This window comes from Candoia aspera, chromosome 3 (assembly GCF_035149785.1).
Source record: "Candoia aspera isolate rCanAsp1 chromosome 3, rCanAsp1.hap2, whole genome shotgun sequence".
Lineage (NCBI taxonomy): Eukaryota > Metazoa > Chordata > Lepidosauria > Squamata > Boidae > Candoia > Candoia aspera.
Window position 1 is genome coordinate 66168212 of NC_086155.1, and position 16449 is coordinate 66184660.

General features: G+C 37.5%; 1 protein-coding gene across 1 annotated transcript in view; it reads right to left on the minus strand.

Moving 5' to 3' along the window:
- Positions 1-16449, minus strand: part of PLPP3 (phospholipid phosphatase 3) — a 77596-nt gene that overhangs the window by 31428 nt on the left and 29719 nt on the right. Inside the window, exon 2 of the mRNA XM_063298009.1 lies at positions 8430-8587. Coding sequence (XP_063154079.1) covers positions 8430-8587 — 158 coding nt within the window. The remainder of the gene's footprint in view (positions 1-8429; positions 8588-16449) is intronic.

Below are 16449 nucleotides of genomic sequence, written 5' to 3' on the forward strand. Positions count from 1 at the left end.
AAAACTTGAAGACAATTTAATGAAAATACGTAGTTTAATCAAGTCCAAATATGCGCATTGAAACACAATTTTAATTACTTCTTGCCATATTTTCAAAATAGCTGATCTGGGCTTCAATTTTACAATTATATTAATTACTTTTAGTGAAACTAAAACATGGAATTAAAAAAAAACAAACTAAAACTTTTAAAATGCCTCCAGCAAAAGAGAAATAATTTTCAAGAACTAAGCCTCCTTTCTAGATACAAAGTGAGAATCAATGGATTACAATACTTCAGGGAAACAGTGCTGTTATTGTTGTTATTTCTGAAGGAAACCCATGATTTGGTCTTCAGTTTGTCTTAATTTCTAAAGGTGTCCTTAATCAGATTTCCAAGCTTTGTTCAATAGTGAAAGAAGAATGCAAAAAATCAATATAGCACAATGCAATAAAACTAAAAGGCAATAGGGCAAGGCCACAAAACAACTAAAAATAACAGGGGAAATAAAACTGATGTAAAATGGAAGGCAAATGAAAACAGTTTGATTGGAAACTAGTCCAGAGTTGAGGGGTCAACACAATAAAGGCCCTCCTTTACATACATACAAAACATACACTGCTAATTATATTACTTAAAATCTGAGGATCTTAATGCAGGTGAGGATATCAGATTTCTCAGTAGATCCCTATATATATATATATATATATATATAATGCTTAGCATATTTCTTCCAGGTTCACACAAGAAAGAAAGAAAAAATAATAATGTAAAGTGGGGATATAGTTTACAGATGCTTCAAAAAGGAGTTGCTGGTTTTGGGCAGGCACTGAGCTTACTGATTGTTGCTTAGGAGCTTCTAATAAGGAACAATCATTGATCAAAGCAAAGGAAGATTGTTTCTAATACAGCAGTTAGTATGTACAGATATAATTCATAGAAGATTTTTCTGCCCTGCAAAACCAGTTTGCAAGAGAGATGATGAAAATGTCAAAAGGTTACAGAAAAGGTACAAGTAAGATTCTAGATTTCTTAGTTTAAGAAGGCTGGACTTTTGTGGTATAATGTTGTACTATGTTGTAAACCGCCCAGAGTCCCTCCATTCGGAGGAGATGGGCGGTGACAAATTTGATAAACAAACAAACAAACAAAGATAGATTATGTAAACTACAGAATAAGGATGTGAAAGAGAAGAAAGGGAAATACATTAATTTAAATCTGGAGCATTCATGGCTACTTCATGGTATAAAATTTAAGAAAAGCATAAACTTAAAGGTATTTTTTGCTTATGAAAAAACTGTATGGATTATTTGCACTACAAAATTGCAATATTTTCCCAAATGGAAATTGATATGAAAGCTTTGGAGCTTCACTAAGGCTATCTAGGCTTAGGACCAAGCCTATTCCAAAATCTGCTGGAAATCCTGAAGAATACAAGTGCTGCACAGCTGATGGCATATCTGTTTGTTGGACTATCTTCAAATGCAGGCAGTAAGCCAAAAACTAGATTTGCATACGGGATGAATAAAGGCATCTGTGTTTCAATCTCTCCTTCTCTGGAAGAGTGCAATTAATTTGCCAGATGGCCTATTAGAGTTATTTACAGGCAACTGAAGCATTGCTCTTTTACAGGAAGATGAGTCTCTTACAAATCCCCTGTGGTTTCTGTGGATACTTGAGAATGTATTTCCACCACATATACATAGGAAAATATGGCCTGTAGGAGACCTACATTTAATATGTATAATTAAATATAAGGAAAATATACAAATAGAAGTTGCTCCATATGACCATTTCAAATCTCTTTCCTGGGGTATGGATATATACTATGAATGGTTAGCCCATAAAAAACATGATAGAGCAAAACAAAAAACCCTAAATTTTACAGAGATTGATACTTCCACCCAATATATGGACAACTTTGAAGAGGTTATCTGATTTGAAGAAAATCTGATCAATCCCCCAATTCAAATAATCAAATCAATTCAAGGCATCAAATCAAACCAGGATCTTTCAAACAGCTTGAGAAATTTGAAGGCAATTTGGAGATTCAGTTGGCTTTCTGGTTGGCAGAATCCAAAACATTATTGCTGGTTTATACCCAGATACGGGTGGGGGGAGGAGGAAGAATGGGTTGAGTTCTTCTAATGGGCTCCCTGATATTGACGGAAGTAATTCAACCAGTAAATTTGGCCATCTGTGCATAACACCTGATTTTCCTTGTGGAGCATTCTTCTGCTGTTCATGGCAATTTTGCTAGAGGGTAGGTGAGGGAAGGGGAGAGAAGCAGACTCAGATTTAGTTGTTTCTTTTTCAGTTCTTCTTTCTTATTACCTTTCCCTAAATCCATTCTGTGATCTTCCATTTTTCTCCAGACAATCACACATATAACATCCTTTCATGCTTATTGTCCTTAACTCTCAAACTATTTGTCAGTCTCTTTGTCCAATCTGTTTGCAGTTCCTCGGTCCCCACATTTCACTCTCCCTATTCTCTCTAAAAAATAAACAAAAATAGTTTGTTTTTGTTCTGCGACTTTCTTTGTCCTGGCTTATATTAAAAAAAATCATCTTTTTGTCTGCGTGAGTTGAGATTGTCTTGCCGCTGTTAGAACTACAGTGTATGATACAAACTATTTTTGTGTATCACAGATTTCATGATAATAGACAGTAGTGATAGTAACACTCATCTGCCATTTTTTTAAAGTTGCACAAAGAATATATAATGCGTGTTCCTCCCAAAAGCTAACCTTGCCAATTAGCCATGCCAACAAGCCTGCTTGGCTAGGAAAGTAAATAGTCAGGAGATAGTGGACTTTTAGTTTATTTTTAAATACATTTTTCAAAGTTTTTATTGTGAAGGAGGACACTTTCTATACTGAGCAAGCATAGCTTTTCAATATGCCCTTTGATGGACAAGTAGGAGCTGTCCCTTCCTCATACCTACTATCTTTGCCTTAAGAGAAGTTCAAGAAGAAAGTTTAAAAATTATTTCAGCAAACCCTTGAAAGTCTAGGGCTTAAATTTCCAAGATTAAAAAGGTATACTATGTTTGCTCTTTTCAACTCACTCTGCCAAAAAAATTAAAGCAGATGCAGAAATTTTGATGCATCTCCATTATAACCTATGGTCTAATCTTTTAGCAAATCCACTCTCAGATCAGTTGAAATCAAATCTTGATGCCTTCAAATTTCTAATCACAAATTTTAATTGAATTTTTCTACCTTCAAATCTCAAATTGGATATTCATTAATTTGCATACACCACCAAAGATACAGGAATAAATTCTGCCTAATTGAGCAAAACATTATAAGATTTAAATTTAATATGCATATTGGGTACAATGGAGCTTAATCTTACATAACCAGGAGTAAAATTACAGTCTGAATTAGAAAAAAAAGGCAACAAAACTACAGAGTGATTCTATATTTGAGATACACAAAAATATGCACCCTTTAAAAAACTACTGATGCCTTGCCTAAGGGAGACGTGTGAGTATTTTGACAAGATTAATATTTGCTTTCACTGCTGGTGGTCTTGATAATTGCACAAATATAGCAGACTGAAAATTGGAGAGTTCAGCCTCCCCACCAGCGTGCCATTACATAGTCATGACCCAACCAACTATAGCCAAAATTGTGGCAAAACCCTTAATAAGAAGCTGAAGTAGGAGAATCTTGTTCTTTTGGCAAATGCTGACCCTAGTTTTTTTTAAAAGTAAGAAGAAAAAGAAAGAATGCTCCGGCAACTAATTCAGTACAGATGTGCAAAAGCTGAAACTTCATCCTGAATAAACAAGTCTTAAAGATATTAAGCTCGTCTTCTGACTTGTGTTTCCAGCAAAGAGGATGCATGTGGTGTGAACTGCTGGGAATGTTTAAAAGGGAGTAGAGATGTTAGGAAGAAAGTGCACAACGTCCCACTATTTGGAAAACAGGGCTGAAAACTGTTTTTATCAAATACTTAAAAAGCCTCTAACAGGACTTGCTTCTCTGATTCTGTCAAGTTACCCTTGCAATTGCCTCCCCTCCTAGTAGGAGTCTTTAATTTCCAAGTTACTGTACTTTTTAAGCATCTAATCAGGTGGAAAATTCTAAGATTTCAATCAAATACAGATAGTCCTCGGTTAACTACAGTAATTGGGACCAGAATTCCCATTGCTAAGTGATGCAGTCATAAAGCGCAATGTCACATGACCACTTTGCTTAGCGATGGCAATCCCAGAATTCCCCATTGCCCTTGTTAAGTGAGGATCGAAGGTCATTAAGTGAGTCCCAGGCAGCTTGCAAGCAGTCTGGCAGGAGGTAAGGCATGGCGTGAGTGCGGCAGGGCCAGGGGTGACTGCTACCGGGTAGGGGAGGAGGCGAGCGACTTACCGGAGCGACTTGTGACCTTCCCTGCTGGCTTCCCTGTTGACTTAGCTTGTGGAAGCCAGCAGAAAAGGTCACAAATGACAATCACATGACCGTGGGACGCTGCAACTGTCCTAAGTTTGAGCCGGTTGCCAAGCGCCCAGATTGCAATTATGTGACCACAGCGGTCCTGGGATGGCTGGAACTTTGAGGACCAGTTATAAGTCTCCTTTTTCAGAGCTGTCATAACTTCAAATGATCTCTGAACGAATGGTTGGTAAGCGAGGACTAGCTGTACACATATTTATCTTATTTTTAGTGGTACATTCTTGTAAATATAACTGTTTTTCTTTCCCCCTCCCAAAAAATATACTATATTCTGCCAGACTTTGTAGCTAAATGTGAATATATCTAGATGACTGATCTAGCATATGATTAATTGGAGGTGCTATTTTCCTACCATGTGAGAACTTCAATGCAATCTACCATCTAAAAAGACAATTCAAATCCTATTCCAAGGTCATGCAACACAACTCTGCCTATGTATGTTTATTTAGAAAGAAAGGCTAAAGTGTCCAATTAAATTTATTCCCATATAGGTATGCAGATAATCTACACTTCACCTGTGTCTTTTGTACAGGATGTTCTTTTATTAAAGGAGAAGTAAAAAAAACACCAAGTGTCTCTTCTAAATTGGCTGAACACAGATGTCAAGAGATGAATAATCCCTAGTTACTTACTCAAATACAGAAAGAGAAAGGCCATTTGTTCCAACTGAGAGACTTCCTAGCTGGCCATTAAAGGAAAATTTTCTAAATCACAGCCAGGACTAGTGGATAAAATGAAAACCTGAAAACTTAAGCTGTATTTTCTAAGGTGAAAGAAATACACATAGGGATAAACTCTGGGAATATTTAGGGGAGGTCTGGAAGGCACAGTCCCTAAGGCAATTAGTATCACAAGTGCCTTGTGCATTCATATCCTCTCATGCACCATAGGAGACAAAGGTCATAACCTCCAAAGTTTACTTAACAAGAACTTTGTGGACCCCGGAAGCTGTATAAACCATGACCTAGACCTCTCCGTTCTGAGAAGATATTCTGTTCATAACCAAAAAGAAAAAAGAAAAGAAAAAAAACCCTTCAAAAGTTGTAGTTGAAAATGATTGTCTTGCTTATTCTTCCCAAATGTTTCTACGCTGTTTGAAAACAAAATAATCAGATGGAGTAAGAGAAGAATAAGCTTTCTGTGTATTTCTGATGAATCCATATTCTACCTGAATAATCCTGGAACCTAAATTATATCTTTAGAAGAATACATGTATTTGTCTTTTGGATTGCTGTCTGCAAGTCTAAAGATTTTGGAAACAATGAAATATAATTTTTCAATTTGTAGGACTTGCAGCTGCTATGGATGTACAGAATCAGTATATAGGTCATGATTACATCAATAAAATTAGTACTGAATAGAAATGGTAATCTAAGCAATTATCCTCTCTTTGTCACTGGGTTATTAATCAGTCATTGCCTTTCTAAACAAGCAGGTTATGTGCATACTAGCAATGTTGCAATGTTTTATTTAGTTGAAGTATGTTGCAGAGACTATTGTAGGGAGCATTATGCTGTAAAGATAGCTGTATTACCTAGAACGTATCCAGTAATAGATGTTTTTTATTTTATAGTAACTATTTTATCTATCTCTATCTTTTTAAAAAAGAGTCAGAATTGTATAAATGGGATAATATATAGGGATATATATTATCCCTATATTTCACTGTAAGAAGTAAAGGTTTCTTTACTTTTTAAAATCTTAATAGTATCAATTCATTTATATTTCCCAATACCTGATTAATTTTTTAAAAAATCTGCAAATCCAACCCAGAAGCATTCCTTTTATTCTCTGATTTTTTCCTCCTTTTTAGCTTTTAATTAACCTATCATTTTTTGTTGTAAGAAAGCTGATTAATAGTTAGCTGACTGCTCACATTTTCAGCAGTAATACATACTTCATCATTTTATCATATTTATTTCAGTCACTGACCAATACAATACAGGTGGTCATCGGTTAACAACAACTCGTTCAGAGACTGTTCAAACTTGCGGCAGCGCTGAAAAAGTGGAACTTAAGACCAGTCCTCAAAGTTCCAGCTGTTGCAGCATCCTGCAGTCACGTGATCGTGATTTGCAACCTTCCCTGCCAGCTTCCCACAAGCAAAGTCAATGAGGCAGCTGGCAGGAACTTGAAAGTCGTGGTGACAGGAGGTCCTCGCTTAACAATCTGTGTGGTCCTTGCTTAACGAAGGCAACTTGAACTGCTGCCTCTAAGAGTGGTCATGTGGTTTTTCAACTTACGACTGAGTTGCTTAGTAACGGAGTTTCCGGACCCAATCAATGTCGTTAAGCGAGGACTACCTGTAATGCATACTAGAAATCAGAAGCAGACCTTGTTTTGTTTATTAAACTAACTTCTCCTTGTAAAATAATTTCCTCAGCCAAACTTTCTACCTGAGCTTGTGTTTCTTATGGTTGAACTTCTCTAGACACGCCTTCTTTGTGGCCATTCTGAGTTTTGTCCCCGTCCCACTGCAGAAATGGGCTGATTTAGGTGGGGTAGTGGGTAAGGTAACCAAATCTGTTCAGGCTGGTGCTGATGCCAATCAGACCATATTATGGTTTTAAAAAATCCCTTCTGGAGGGGAAAAAAAACAATTAAAAAGACAAGAAATGGGGAAGTGACAGCCTCTCAGCTGAGAAGACTAAAAATATGGCGTCTGACTGACCAGTGCAGTCATCCTGCTGGCATTCAAAAATGAGTGAATTGTTTGGGAGAGGAAATAACAAAGTTGGCCATTCTTGTGAACAAAAAGTTCTTCTCACAGGATTATCTATGTAAATATTTAATTGCTCTGAAATATAGAAATCATGTTTGTCTACAAATCAGTGGTTTTGTATAGCCAATTACGTGAGCTCCTGCACTTAAATCTCCTGGTATAATCAGAAACATAACCCATCTTTCCAGCATTTAGCAGAGTGACTTACTTCATAAGCATACCAAACCATTATCTGCTGTGAAAAATTACCCTTGAGTTCGTGGACTCTCTCTTTCTTCTTTCCTTAACCATTCAAGGAATTGGTTACTTCTTATTTTAACAAACTAAAGTTTCATCTACTCTGCAGAGCAAATGTAAATCATAGCTTGTGGGATCACATATAATGACAAACTATGGTTTAAAAAACAAAGCCAAAGATTTATTCTTGTAGCACCAATAATTATTTTGACATCTCCTCCAAAAGAACATCAAGCAAATTATTTCTCAGTGCAAAGAACTGTGGGAATACAGACTCCGCTTCTTCTCTTCACTTTTCCAAGTTTCACATTTCATTTCAAAATATATCTGCTTACTTTATATCTCGGAACACAACACCATCTGTGAAATATTTCCAGGCAGTGGCTAACTCTAAGAAAGGACATACTTCATGATTCAACATGAAATATGGGATAGAGAAATACCAAAGAAATTATCAGTCTGGAGATTGATCCTTCAAACCTCCTAGCAGCATACATTTTCTGAGATGTAAAAATGGTACAAATTGAATTTTATGGAATTTATCTTGTGTGCATGGTTCTGAAAGGCCATCATATACCTACTCTGAGCTTATTTGTATATGCAATTCATAAAATTCTCCAAGTGCTACATTCTTAATCACCCAATACCATCCTCAGAGACTGGATAATGATATCCTAACTTCATTTAAATTATTTTGGTCTGTATAGTGACCAATGTACTTTGCAGTTGAAACTATGATATCAAAGCCAGTTACTCCACAACCCTTTTTTTCAAAAGATGGTTCAACACTGTGTGTTCATTACTAGCTATTTATGACTAGTACCAAAAGACAGGCATTTTGTTTACAATTCAGTGGCTAAGTTTAATTTAAGCCACGGTGTTTAAAAACCCACCGTGGCTGAAGTCATGCAGCATGCTAAGTCAAACCAAACAAACCTCATTATGGCTTTGCCAATTGTTCTGCTTAAAGATAGAAAACGTTCTGTTGCAAATTTGGTTACAAGATGCGCGTGTTTGTGTTTGTCCTACTTACAGCAAGTATGGCGATAAGAATGCCTGCAGCACACAGGACAGCATCATTGATGGTCTCTCCACTTTTCATAGGGTAACGGATGCTTTCATCATTACAGTAAAATCCCCGTGGATAGGGTGCGATTGTGCTCGTTTCAATGATCAGAAATGGCAATCCAGCTAATAGGAGAAAAGCAAGAGAAGAAAAAGTTGTAAGAAACGTAAGAAAATTCAACAATTTGTTCCACTAACCAAGAAATCTTCATTGCTAAGAACTCAGAACTAAGATCTGCAACTTAATCTCAAGACAGATTCATAAGAGCACACTCATCCAGTCCAGCAGAATTGTCATCTTAAATAATTTTATTTCAGGCCTCATTGTAATAATAGAGTACAAAGGTGGGGATGGACATAGATAGCTTGATTTTTTTTTCTACCCAGCAAAAGCTACAGAAATTATGTGCTGCCCAACCACAAATAATCAGAATGAACTTTCCACTGAGTTCACAAAACTAAAATGAAGATCTTGAATAATGTTTACATTACCAATAACAAATGTAATCACCTCTAAAACATACATGGAAAGTTGCCAAACAGAAATATGGCTTCTATTATTCCATCTATCTGAATTACTATGAAATAAGCAACAGATTGCTTGATGAAAGAAACCATTGTGCTTAGGAAATGTCCCTTTAACAAAACACAGGGGCCCACAAGTCTTGGACTTACTTGATAGCCAAACAACATACAAGGTGCCCCTAACCTCAACTTTTTCTAAATCAGGGAAAGGGTAGAGTGTTGTCTCTTTTGTCACCATAAGCTTCAGAAACACTAAACCTCAAAGAGACAATTTGACGATTACAGGATAAATAACATTTCTCTCTGAAGTCACATTCAAATAATTTCTTTGTTCTCAGAGTTAGGATTATGAGCATACTACAACATGTATGCAAATACTGTGCCAATGCATTTCAGGCTTTTATGTATTAGTGTACGACACTGTCATTTTTCTTACCAGCTCTTCCTACCAGCAGGCTCTCTTCCATTAACAGGGAATGATATGCTGAGTGAGCATTTATACCTAGGCTTCCTGATTCTAGTCTCATTTTGCCTATTATGCCACAGTAGTCTCTGCCCATGGCACAAATGATTTTTGTCTGGATTTCAACCATTTGACTAAACATACCACACACATGCACAAACATACTCCTCCAGGAAAAGTCTGTCTATGTGTATACTAAGTCACTGTGCCTTAAATGTTCTCTTTTTAAAGTGACATTGGCTGAGTTCTGTTTTTTTAGATTATGTCTATTGGACGAAAGGTGGGAATGGATGCAGTGTTCCGATGTCCACAATTGTGAAACTGCTGTAATTCTGAAAGACAACTCTGAATGTGGATATAAATCACATTTATATGTATGCAAGTGTATATGCATCCTCTCCAATGTCCTTGCAATTCATTTCCCCAACGCTCCTCTCCCCTAGAACTGGCAAATTTAAAATCTCCCTGTGGCCATGGTACTTGCTAACAGTACAACTTTGATGGCTGCAGTTAGTGCTACGATTGTCCTAGTGACATTGCCGACTACTGGGGATGGATGCATAAGGGGAGATCTAACACTAACACAACTGGCATTAAGAAAGGTGCAGCTCCTCTGTGGATCTGTCATTCACCAGGACCAGCATTCTACCAGCTTGTTTACTTCACCTAGATTGTGGAATTGGATTGTGGAATTCAGACTGGGGACATAGTTTGAGACCTACTGAACCTTGCACAGTGGCCCAAACTGTCACTGACAAAGAGCTAGACAGGGTCAGAGTTTGTTCCTTTGGGTATATGCCAAATGGAGGACAAACTTCTGCACATGTATAAAATACGATTCTGAAGGGTTAAGGTTAGGTAATCTGCCCAATCGATTGCTCTTCTTTCCTGCTTAGCCAGATCTCACTGGGTCAGCCTGATTGTGACCATGTGGATTCTTCCTGGCAACTGGCCTTCTTCAAAGTGACCCTTTGGCTTCTGATAGGAGACACCTTGCTCACATCACATGGTTCACATTATTCTCTCAGCTCCAAGTAGCTTTTGAGCTTGGTGGAAGGGCCTCTCAACTGTGCTTCTAGATGCTAGTACTGCCCATGGACCATTCCTGGCTTGCTCTTGCTTGGATGCACACTGTTTGTGATGGGCATAGTCCTCTTACCTCTAAAGCTTCTGAACCCTCTGACCACAGAGCTGGTGATCTCAGTGTAAGTGGGAAGAAGATACCCATCTCTGGAAGGAAGCACTTGTCAGACTCTGGAACCTAAACCCCAATTCCCACAGAATTAGGGTTTCATTATTCAATGTGTTAGATGTCATTTACTGGAACACAAATAAAGATGGCCATGTCCTTTTATTTTATCATTAATTTTAATGTATACATTGAACTTTTTATAAATTATTTTTCTTCTACATTTAGTTAGCTGCCTTCAGAGCTGGTGAAAGCAGAAAGAAATATAAATCAAATAGATTAAAAAAAACTGAATTACCTTCCTGAAACTTGGATAAATTTGGGGGTGGGAGGAACCACTGTTTTATGAAAATAGAAAGAATATGTACTTGCTTTTTAATTCTGATTTAGTTACCAGTAAGATTTTTTTTTATAAACATCTGTTAAAAAAGAAAATGTAAATTACAATAAGGAAAGAAATGTTTCACCTGGAATTAAATCAAGCAACTTTGTTTATGGAGCTATCTATTTTACAACACATTCATAATCACTAAGCAGCAATACTCTTGTCAAATGATCCTTGATATTGCAACCCAAAACTTAGTGTATGCAGACATCCTCTTTCCACAACCTAAATTATGTTGGGAGACAGCCAATGTGGAGACAGAGTTGCTCCTCTGAGCCGAAAGTATATGATACTAATAATATTTTTTTTAAAAAAATACCCTTCACATCCCAATGAAAAATTACTGCCGAAAAGCTAACACAGCATGATGTGATCTGGCTTCATATCCACAAGAAGCAATAGTTTAATAGTCAAACTTTGGGGATTAAACACACCATGGTTACGTGGCTTACGGTTATTGCTCTAGTTCCTCCATTTAATCGTTTTCACATGACAGATCTGTAAAACACATGTTTCATCCAACAATAAAACCTATCTGAGAGCTAAATCAGGCTTTAAGAAAGGGGGCATGAGGCTTTTCAAGGGGAGGGGACACTATTGTTCTTGTATATTATGTCTTCCCTTCAGTCAGAGAACAACTTGTGGGCCGTATTTCCCCTTTTCAGTTATTTTCAGAACTGCCACCACTATAATGTAAGGAGATTTTATATACATACATACATACACACACACACATATATGATGTAAATTGTATACAGACATGGTTTTAGAAATTCAAGGGTTTTGTTTTTTTTCTCCTACAAACTTGTGGTTTAGTGGGATATTGCCAATTGAGTCTTGACATTTTTCCAGCACAACAGTAACCTCAGATTCCCTATTTTCATATGAGAAACATAAACATACCCTCAGGAGCTGAACGGATATTGCTCACAAAACCCATGACATGCCCAGACTCTGAGGCCTGGGCTAGAGGCCATGCTTAGAAAGGTTACCATCTAGGCCTGGCCACACATTGCCCTCTGAAAGAACACTGTGGTGCTAATGTGCTGGGAAAGGTAATCTTGCTTCTAAAGACTATCTTTTGGAGCACAGATTGTTTGAAGAGTTGGGTGTCATTTGCCACCCACAACGTCTGGCATCAACCCCATCTTATGGGAATGGTTAGCACTGAGGTTCCAGCATGGATTTAGGCACTGGCCACCCTGAAAACAAATGAAACTATAACTAGAAATCTAGGGTCTGGGCCCTGGGGAGAGGCAGTTGGGGGGTTGCCACAGAAGAAAATCAAGAAGAAAAGAAAAAAGAACACCAAGACATTGGTGTGTGAATGTTTACAGGAAGGGTCCCCAATCTCTGCTTTCAGTTAAACCAGGAATATTAACAGCTTTGGTACTTCTGTATTCCACTCTGTTCTAAACTGGCTACTTTCATGGGACATTAAGCTGGTTTTTAACAGTTTTCTACACTGCAGTCTTGATTGTCTTTAGTATGTAAAATGAAGCCAGCTCAAAAAATCCCACTCACAATAATAGCCAAGTATTCTCTCCGGACCAGGTTAACATGGCCCCCAATTGGTGGATTCCCTTGCTTCTTTTCCCTCCTTACCAATTGCAGAGTATCAATCAGCAATTGCTTTCCATTCTCTGACTTGGAGAAAACAACTGTTTTACAGTTCATCCTGACACTTAAGCTAGAAGGGGAAACTTGATAGAACTCTTATTAATATATCAAGTCAAAACAAAACAAAACAAAAAAGCAAAGAAATGCCCATCACTTCCCCTTCCATGAATAAACAACAAAACCCTAAAGTACAAGCTTTCATGGAAGGCAGAAAGTGGGGACTGGGGGGAAAGGGGGGCACCAGCTAAAGCACACTCTAACCAACTGGAATGGAGGCATTCAGGTAGAATGGAATGAAACACAGCAGGTTGACTGGATTGTCCTTCTTGTCCCAGCAGATGGGGATAAAATACTACTCTGGATGTGGAGCAAGAAAACTGAGGTGGGGGTCATTTTCCAGCAGGCTAGGGACAGTGCTGAGGATGACATCATCAGCGCCTGTTCTCCCTAAAATGGTAGGTAGCCCATCCACACACTGGGGCAAGTGGTAAGCGTGGACGCAGCCCTTTGCCATACAGAGATGGGTTTATTCAATCTCCATAATGCTGAAGAAATCAAATAACAAGAGCTGAATCACTGAGTTATGAGTTTAATTTTGTTGTATAGAAAAAGTGAAACTGGAGAAGATCCAGTTCCTTGATAAACTATTTGTGTGTGTGTGTGAAAGAGCAAGTGAGCGGGCAGCAAACATAACTTGGCATCAACATCTGAGCCAGCCGCTAATGCTAATGCTGGTCACTGCACAGATCACTTCCTTGTTCTTCCCCTTCATCTTAATGTTGTGAGGTGCTGGACTCAGAGTAGAAAGACTGGGCTTCTATTTCATCCTCTGCCATGAAAGCTTACTGGGACACTTTTTGATTCATGACAATATACTGGTTCAAGAAATTGATTCTTCATTCCTCCATTCTTCAACTGGAGATTAGGCCCTAAAATATTGAATAGCTTGGCACAAATCTCTTTGAGTTATTTTCCTTTCCAGTACACAATAAAGCCCTCTCTGCTTGCAGTGCTGGTTGAAAACAGGTGTAAACATTCATGGGTCCAGTTAAGACCTGGAAGAGGCTTTGCCAATGGTTAAAAACAGAAAGAAAAGAAAGAAAATCAATGTCTCTTTTCCATGAGGGGAAGTCAAAGTGACTTTTTGACTCCTCTATGCTGGTCCTGTTTCTGTGCAAAGAGGCTTCAACAAAAAAAGTTGATATTATTTCTACATTACTTTTTAATACTGGGTTCTAGAGCTTGAGTGAATCCTAGTGGGTCTGAGGCACCAAATGGATTATTTTAGCAACCTCTTGCTCCACAACCATTTAAATTTTTTACTCCATCTGCAAATGCTAACAACCCCAGAACCACAGGAGGTGATTTTTTTAAAAAAAGCATGGGTTTTCAGGACAGCACACACTGGAGAGAAAAATCAAAGGACTCATCTGTTGGATTCAATGCTTTGAAACATAGAACCTTTGAAAACCTAACACTTAGGCAGGTTGGGGAGGGTTGCTAAGAGAGGATAAGCTTTCACTGGCCACCCATTGATGGACTCACTGTGGTGACCCAGCCAATCAGCTCTGATCTTCCCAGCTGAAGTTCTACCTTTGCACTAAATTAAACACAGTTGCTTTCCCCACCTTCCAAGTTCTTCATTTTGCTTTGTTTTCATATCGTGCTCTTCAGTTCCCTGTTGATATTACAAGGCAGAAAGAAGTCCAGTTCAATAAAGCACCTGAGTTGATTTCCAGTAACTATTACAGAAGCCCATTCTACTGTATATTTATTTATTATTTATGCAACGTATCACCCCATCTCAGTCTTCATGGACTCTATGCAGTTTACAGATATTAAAATAGCACATGGAATAAAATTACATGTTAAAACCTTCAACAATAAAAATGTCAAATAAAAAGAAAAGTACACCCAGACACACTATGTGAATGTGTATTTATACATTTACACACACAATCAAGTTTTTACTACCTTCTAGAAGGCCTTGAGTATACTTTTAAAAGCTGTGTTTTGTTTACCCAAATGTTTCATTCATGTGTAGGCAACCTCATGCTCTCCAGACTTTGAGACTAGAATTCTCATCAGATCTAGGCAAGACAGCCAATATTAAGGAAATATGATAAGAAGGTGGAATTTTTTTTCTTTTTTGCTTTGTATAGAGAACCAGAGCCATACTCCAACAGCTGGGGAAGTCAAAAATGAAAAAATAGGCAAGGCCTAATAAATTTGATACAAACATATATTCAGATTAAATAAAATTATTGAAATACAATTAGTATAATTATTCCTCATGCGTTTAAGAATTTTCATTCTGTTTCATTAAAAATTACAGTTTGGCGGCAATATTTGGAAGGGTGTTAAGCCATACCCTCAGCTTTAGGAGATCGCATACTATGTTGTAGAATAAATTTGAGTACTGTACTGTCACTGGGTTGCCTATTCATGGTTTAATCTAAAATGGTGATGCCTTATGTTTGGTTTACAAATCAATAAATTAGGAGTTACATAAAAGAAAATAATTAGAAAACTATTTTCCCCTTCTGTATTTAGCTTACAATGACTACAGAGACAGCAGAGTATGATAGAGAGAACCTGAAACAGCTAAAATTGCACAAAACCCCTTATTTGCACTACCAAATCTCTCAAATTGGGATAAGAAGCCAAACTTCCTATTCTTTCTGTGTTTGACTCAAGATAAAGAATAGATAACAAGGAAAAAGAAAAGAAAAGAAAGTCTTTTGGAGTGTTTTGTATACATGTGTATGTGGGGTCAATGAACTCTAATCGTCAAGTCATAATGTTTAGAGTCACACATCACACTAGGCCAAAACCAAGCTACCAATGTGTGAATCTAGTCGTTGTAGAAATGCTGTTGGACAAGAACCGTACTATATTACTGAAGGATGGTAATCCTGTTTTTGGAGCAGGCTCCCTGACATTCTGGCTTATTTGCCTATTTTAAAAAAAAATATGATTTTGGGGGGAAGACCTGGATCCCACTTTTGGGATTTGTTAAATAAATAAGCTTTTCAGGCCAACGCTAAAACTTAGCATCTCTCTCTCTCTCGAAGCGCTGTGATAGGAGAGCCCCAAATAAAAATGTTCTCCTTATACAGCAGCCTGGGTCATTCATGCAATTGCACACCTTCCCTTCCTTTCATCTTCCCTTCTTGGAGTTTTAGAGAGCAAGAAAAATTAAATATAACAGTCTTTTCTCTTAAATATAAACAGTCTTTAGTCCTAGTGACCTTCAAAGGATCTTTCTTTGCTCTGTAAAGCCACAGAACTGGAGCAAAACAGTCAAATTCAACTCAAGATTTGGCTAAATCTACCCCAAATTCCATCCTTGTGACCACTTCAATATTAGATACAATATTAACTACAAAGAAATCAGATCAAATCAATCTTTATTACAGTTATAGACCAGCACAAACAAAGCAAGAAAACCAGTATACTTTATAAAACAGAGGCAACAGTATCATACCACTTCAGTGGTATGTTTGAATTGTGTGAGTAAGAAAAGATCTTCCAACTTTCTTGCTTTGGTGCAATTGAGGCTGCGCACACTTTGTGACACTAACACATTCAGTTTCAAATCATTCTGCGGCACTGGCTCCTAGAAATGCGAAATGTTTTCCCAGTTTGATTTGCCAAGTATTCCATCAAAACTGAGCAGGTTATTTTTAAAGGATTATTTTGTTAGATATAACTAGACACCTTAGAGGTGCCCTCAGCTTTATTTTACTGTGTTTTCTTTATATTTTTTTCAGATTGGATATAATTCATTTTGAACAAAACTGGGC